Source organism: Apodemus sylvaticus, chromosome 1, assembly GCF_947179515.1.
Source record: "Apodemus sylvaticus chromosome 1, mApoSyl1.1, whole genome shotgun sequence".
In the NCBI taxonomy this organism is placed as follows: domain Eukaryota; kingdom Metazoa; phylum Chordata; class Mammalia; order Rodentia; family Muridae; genus Apodemus; species Apodemus sylvaticus.
The window spans coordinates 189,406,841-189,412,966 of record NC_067472.1 but is presented as its reverse complement, the minus strand read 5'-3'; the positions used below and the strand labels follow the sequence as shown (position 1 = coordinate 189,412,966).

The following is a 6,126-nucleotide window of genomic DNA, read 5'->3' as shown; positions in this document are numbered from 1 at the left end:
AAGGGCAGACCAAGTAGAAGCTCATGGGTGACTGCCCTGGTCACCAGCAGAGTCCACCCTACACCTGCTCAGCTGCCGGTCCCCCCTTTGCCTGACTTGGTCTTGGGGGACACTGGTAGACCCTCATCGCCCTCACTGTCGGAGCTGCAGCCACTGACGTCCGTGATCTCCAGCTCAGAGTCACTGTCCTCCTTCCCAGCCAGTGTGGCCTCTGGACCTCCAGCCCCCGGCAGTGCCAGGCGAGGGGCCACTGCAAGTCCCGAGGGACGCTCGGGGCCCAGGCCCTCCCCTGTGGCAGCAAGCAGCGGTGTAGCCGCGGGCCCGCCCCCAGCCCCTGCAGTGGGCAGGTGGCCCAGGGAGCCCAGAGGGTTGGGGTAGAAGTGAGGTGGGTAGAGAGAGGGGGCCAGCTTGGGGAAGGGGCCCGTGAGGTATGGGTTAAAGTTCCAGGGGTACTCAGGGAAGGCGCGGCCATAAGGACCCAGCAGGCTGGGTGGCTTGGAGTAGCCGGTGGCACCTGGGGGGGGGGCATAGGGAACAGGTCAGGCTGGCCCGCTAGCCACCCGGGGCCTATTTGCATGGTCTTCCTACCCTCCCCAGTCATCCCACTAAGGTCTCCCACCCTCCACCTCCCCTGCCCACTCCTCTAACCTGCCTCTCCCTGAAGCCTTCCTTCCAAGGAGCCAACTCCCTCCCGGGCCTACTCTGCCTTGATTGGTTTTTAGAAATGTTCCCATTATGTAACCCAAGTTGCCTTCCAGCTGTAGTCTGCCTGCCTCGGCCTCCTGAGCGCGGGGTCTCTCGGATCTCAGCTGGGTACTGAACTTGACCTGTAGTCAGTCTAGTCTGAGCTCGCCCCTCCAGCGTCTCCCAGTGTCCCTCTCTTGTGCTGGGATCTCTGGTGTGTGCAACACACCCAGCTGCCGCAGTGTTAACTGTACCCCGCTTCCTTCAAGCTCTCTGACTGAGCTACACCCTCGCCGCATGCCGTCCCTGGATTTCAAACACAGGTACACACACATACTCTACAGACACAGCTGGGCAGCCCACTCTCTTGTCTCCTGGAGTCCATTCTCCACCTGTGCAGATCCCCTCCCCCAGCCCCCAGCCCCCAGGCCCTTACCGGAACCCAGGAATGGGAAGGGGCTGTCCAGACGTAGTTTATCTGTCTCTGGGGTGAATAAGGGTGTCCGGCCCCCTGGCTCTCCTAGGCGTGGGGTAGAGAACAGGTTCTGCAGGGTCTGGAGAGGGAGGCAGGGAGGTGGCACTGCTTAGCCCTCTGGGAATGACCATGATGTCAGGGCACTAACCCCTCTTCGTCACTAAGACTGCAGTATCCAGACTCACCTCAGGGGTCAAGGGTGGAGCATCTGGCCCAGGCGCCCCGGCAAAGGGCCCAGGGGTCAGCAGGAGTGGGGAGCCAGTGGCTGCGGCAGCCACATCCAGCAGTGGGTAATTAACAAGCACAACTTTGCTGAAGTTGAACTTGTAGGTGAATCTCTTCCCTTTGGTCTTGTGGAGAATGCGCTTGTTGTAGTAGTAACTGTGAGAGAGAGGATGGGGTACTGGGGAGGGGTGAGGCAGCCGCTGGGCTCGGGCTCCTCTTGTCGCCACCCCCACCCAGTTTCCACTCACAAGTACTGGGATCCAGTCCTAGGATACAGAGGGAACGCCCCCACCTTTTGGGGGGGGACCAGAAGGGACAGCGAAGGGAGAAGAGAGCAGGATGGGGGTCTGGCCCACAGCCCCTCCTCACCGCAGGGCCCGGCTCAGTTTGTCATAATTCATGTGGGGCTTGCACTTGCGAATGCCCCAGAGGCGGGCCACCTCATCGGGGTCCTTGATGACGAATTCCCCGTAGTCCCCCTGCCAGGCGATGACGCCCTGGTACTCCTCCTTCTGCAACAGCTCCAGGATGAAGTGCCACAGCTGGATCTGCCTCGAGCCGGGGGATGACTCGGGCTTGTAGGCCCAATCTGGGAAGGCAAACCCTAGGGACAGGAGACAGGGAGGCCTTAAGGTTAGGAAACTGTTGGGAGCTCCAGGTATCAGTGGGTTCTGCAGCTTTGAGACATCCAGTCTCTGAGGAGCATCTTACAGGTGTGTAAGTTACTCTTTAGACCTACCATGCTTGAATCTGCTCCCTAAGTTACCTAAACAGCTGGGGAAAGCCCCTAGGTTTGTCCTCCCAACGTGCCTTGGTGCGGACCCCCTGCACACACACACACACACACACACACACACCCCAGATCAGCAAGGGAGAAGAAGGTGGAATTGAGAGGGACCTGTTTCCTGCATCCACAGCTGTCTTGAGATGTGGCTGTGAACTCTGAGCAGTGTTCACCCCGTCAGGAGGCCTGAGGTATTTCCTGTGACTTGTGTGCTGTGCCCTCTGCCTAAAGCCCCCACTGGCGCGCACGCGCGCGCGCACACACACACACACACACACACACACGGCCTGTATGCAGCTGTATCCGCCTCCAGTCTGTCCCTTCCCGTGTGCTCATCTCCAGGCTGTCCAGTAGAAGGCTGTATGTCTGATGCAGGCACAGCCCTATCGGTGCCCACAGCAAACAGCGCATCACACAGACATCCGCACGCCATGTTAGTCCACACAGTCATGTTTGGAACTGCTCAAGCCAACAGATGCAGGCTGCCCACGCTGTATGGACTCAACAACCCAGCCTTGGGCATCTATCGCCCGCCACATTCACAGTTACAGACACAGGGGCCCAGCTAACACCTGCTGTGATAGAGATAATGAGGCCACGACACTGAAGTCCCCACATGGGCAGACCAGCACAGGCACGGTAACAGTGACAACCAAACACCTCCCAGGTCTACACTCAGGCATATGCATGTCGGCAGTGCATGGTCCAATGTCATTGCTTTACCCTGGGAGGAACTTCCGGTTCCTATTATCCCTACACACTTAGAGACCAGGAGCAGACATCCCACTGACCCCTGGGTTTTCCCAGTGTCGTCGCCAGCTCCTCTGTCATCCACTGTTTCCTACCTGCCCCGACATCACCACATGCTTAAATCTGGTCTCTAGCAAAGCTGAGAGCAGTGCCAGGGAAGGCTCAAGAAGCCATCGAAGGCTGGGGTGTGGGAGGGGCTGTGCTGAGCTGGGAGACCTGGGTCCCTGTATCTAGCTGCTGTGTAGCCGGGGGTAGTTCCCTGACCTCTCTGGATTGACGTTCCGGAAGCAGGAGGCAGGGAGGAGCAGAATCTCACCCAGGCTGCCCTCTGGGACATACGGACATACGGACATACGTGTGCAGGTGATGCCCCAACTGCCAACAGACAGGCAGCTGCCGCTCCCTAGGGGAAGGGAGTTTTCATCTCTGAGCCATCTTACCTCAGATGCCATCAACAGTCAGTCTGCATGGACCCTGGCCTATCCATACCCATAGCACACTTCCCTTGGAAAGCCACTGCGTCACAAACATGTTTGCACAACCAAGAGACTAGAAGGGACATGCTGGAGAGGACTGTTAGAGCAGGCATAGACAACCCCGGATCCTAGCAGTGGGAGGGACACAGAGACACAGTCTGGAATCCAGGCCCAGATCCTGATACACAGGCCCAGGGCCATCTGCCCACACCCTGCAAAGCATAGGTCCACTGAGAGCTCCACAGACTACCAGAGACAGGCAAATCCTCCCTACCCCACCAACCACCAACGCAGGAGCCGAGCACGCAGGCTGCCAGACGCCAAAGGTATACGTGCCTGACCCTGCGATGTGGAGTCCGGAATCATCCCTGTGGCCTCTGCGGTCCAATCTGTATATGAGCAGGCACACATTCACACAAAGATGGCCCCCTGCAGACACCTGCCCTCTGTGACCCCTTCAGGAACACTGAAGTGTCATGCATGCCTACGCTCCACAGTGAAACTCGGAGCAGACAGACAGACAGATGATCTCAAAGACTCCCTCTTATTAGTGACCCATCCACGCCCGAGCAGGTCTTCCCCTGACTTAAGCACCACACGCCTCTCCTCTAGGCTGTGCCTCTCCTGGTGCCTAGCCTAGAGCTCCGGGCTCTGCCCTACCGAGGAAGGTGCAGCCTAGATGGACATGGCGGAGAAATCCTGCATCTCAGTCCCTCAGTCCTCATCCCTCCCCACACCTCATTCAGCCTCCAAAAGACCCTCGACCCTTGTGTCCCAGCAAGCAGGTGACAGGGATAGCAGACCGTGAAGAAGTTTCTGATCAAGTTTCTCATCAAAGGGTTTGTGGCCAGGGGACAGAAACGGTGCGTGAGAGAGACTGGGGGAGGGGGGTAGGAAAGACAACAAGGAACCGAGGGGCTGTGAGGATGGACAGGACAGTTACCAGGGGTCCAGAGAGCCGGCAGGGCAGGCGGGGCGAAGAGGAGGTCCGAGACACAGCTACAGTCCATGGTAGAGCGAGCCCTGCAGAGGCGGGACAGAGACAGGACAGCAGGAGAGAACCCGGTCAGCCAGTGGGGTGCCGCGGGGCTCCTCCCCTCCCAGGACCTCAACCTGATGCCAGCCCACCTTTAGTACTCAGCCCTTCCAGGCCCGCCCTCTCCCCTCCCGCAGTCCCTAACTGAAGCAGCTGTTCCCCCCCACCCCCTGCCCTGCACCCTCCTCTGTGTGGTCCTCTTCACTAAAGTCTGACAATCTGCCACTCGCGGACCCTCAACACCCTCCACCCGCTGCGATGCCCCGCACACGGGCTCTGGCTATCTCCTGCCTCCCGCCTGACCTCTGGGGGAGTGAGGGATTGGTCCCTGGGTCTTTCTGTCTCCCTCTGCTGTGTGGCTCTCTCCAGCTACTTCAGATTTATCACGCTGCTCAAAAACACAAATTCGCCCCCACCTGGCTGACCCCCTGCAGCTCCCTCTGAGGCTCACACTGCAGCAGTGGCCGGCTCAGAGCTGGCAGAGCTGGGTACCTGCTAGCTAGGCTGGGAGCCGCAGGCCCAGCCCTTGCCTTTCTCCCCAAGTAGACACGCCCCTAGCCCCCTCTGCCCTCTGAGCCCACAGACCACCACTCTCCCAGCCCACTGCTCTTCGTCATCGAAGGTTCTCTATCTTTTCCCTTTAGACTGGCCTGCCCGCCTCTCAGGCACCCCTTTTAGGAGCTACACCACACACACACACACACACACACACACACACACACACACACACACACACAGTCCTTTCCCTTCCTCTCAGGGTAGAGCCACCCAAGCCTGCTGCCCATAGGAACCCATGGACCCCTGCCTCAAACCTGCTGCTCAAAGAAGATTCTCCATTCTTTCTAAGATCCGCCATCCTCCCTTCTCAGATACTCCCTCCCCACAGACAGTCTCCCCCCTCAAACACCTGTCCACTAAGATTGGCATTACCCCTCAGATACCCTTGCCCTCAGACTAGCCTCTCCCTCAGATACCCTTGCCCTCGGACTGGCATCCCCACTTAGATGCCCCTTCCTTGACTGGTCTCTGTCCTCTGACACCGCTTCCTGCTTCCCGTGACATTCACCCCATCTTAGGACATTCTTTCCCCTTGGGTCTGCCTCTTCCCCGCACAAGATCCCTCAAATCCCCACTCCGTAGAGAACCTGCTTTGTAGATACCTCACCCCTTTGCCGGCACCTTCGCCCTCTGTGAGCCTAGCCCCTCAGACACCCTCGCCTATAGCCTGACCGCTCAGTCACTGCAGCAGCCCTTAGACCAGACATCCTGCCTGCGCTCAGAGACCCCTCACACCCCCACAGACCCTTTCCCTCAGATACCCCACCCATTAGATCTTCAGAGACTGCACACACCTCTCCCACAGCATACAGCCACAAACCCTGCCTCAGTCCTGGGTACTTCTGCCCTCTCTCTGTCTCCAGCTCCCCACAACTCCCCTGACACTTGCCTGGCCCCCTGGAGTCGCCCCTGCCAAGGGCCACCCCACCCATACTCCATCTCTCTGGGGGCCCTCCCTTAGCTCTCTTCCGTGTTCATTTCCACCTCTCCCTGCACTCACTCAGCCTCTCATCTCTCTACCTCTCCTCTTCCCTCCTCTCCTCCACCTAGAACGGGTCCCCCCATCTCTCCTCAACTCCTCCTCGCAGGCTTCCGTCCCATCTCCGTCTCCCTGTCTCTGCCCACCCGCTTCCCACAG

At 59.0% G+C, this 6,126-nt stretch overlaps 1 protein-coding gene across 1 annotated transcript; it reads right to left on the bottom strand.

Moving 5' to 3' along the window:
- Positions 1-68: 68 nt before the first annotated feature.
- Positions 69-4,404, bottom strand: Erfl (ETS repressor factor like). Its single transcript, XM_052180033.1, has 5 exons — positions 4,338-4,404; positions 1,754-1,988; positions 1,345-1,540; positions 1,121-1,238; positions 69-514 (listed from the first exon to the last, which is right to left on the bottom strand). The coding sequence occupies exons 1-5, from the start codon at positions 4,402-4,404 to the stop codon at positions 69-71; spliced, it is 1,062 nt and encodes a 353-aa protein (XP_052035993.1).
- Between the last annotated feature and the right edge of the window lie 1,722 nt (positions 4,405-6,126).

Coding starts and splice junctions, on each gene's coding strand:
- Erfl (XM_052180033.1), bottom strand. CDS start 4,404: ATGGACTGTAGCTGTGTCTCGGACCTCCTCTTCGCCCCGCCTGCCCTG. Junction 1,989..4,337: donor GCCGGCTCTCTGGACCCCTG/GTAACTGTCCTG, acceptor TCCTGTCCCTAG/GGTTTGCCTTCCCAGATTGG. Junction 515..1,120: donor CTTCCCATTCCTGGGTTCCG/GTAAGGGCCTGG, acceptor CCCCCCCCCCAG/GTGCCACCGGCTACTCCAAG.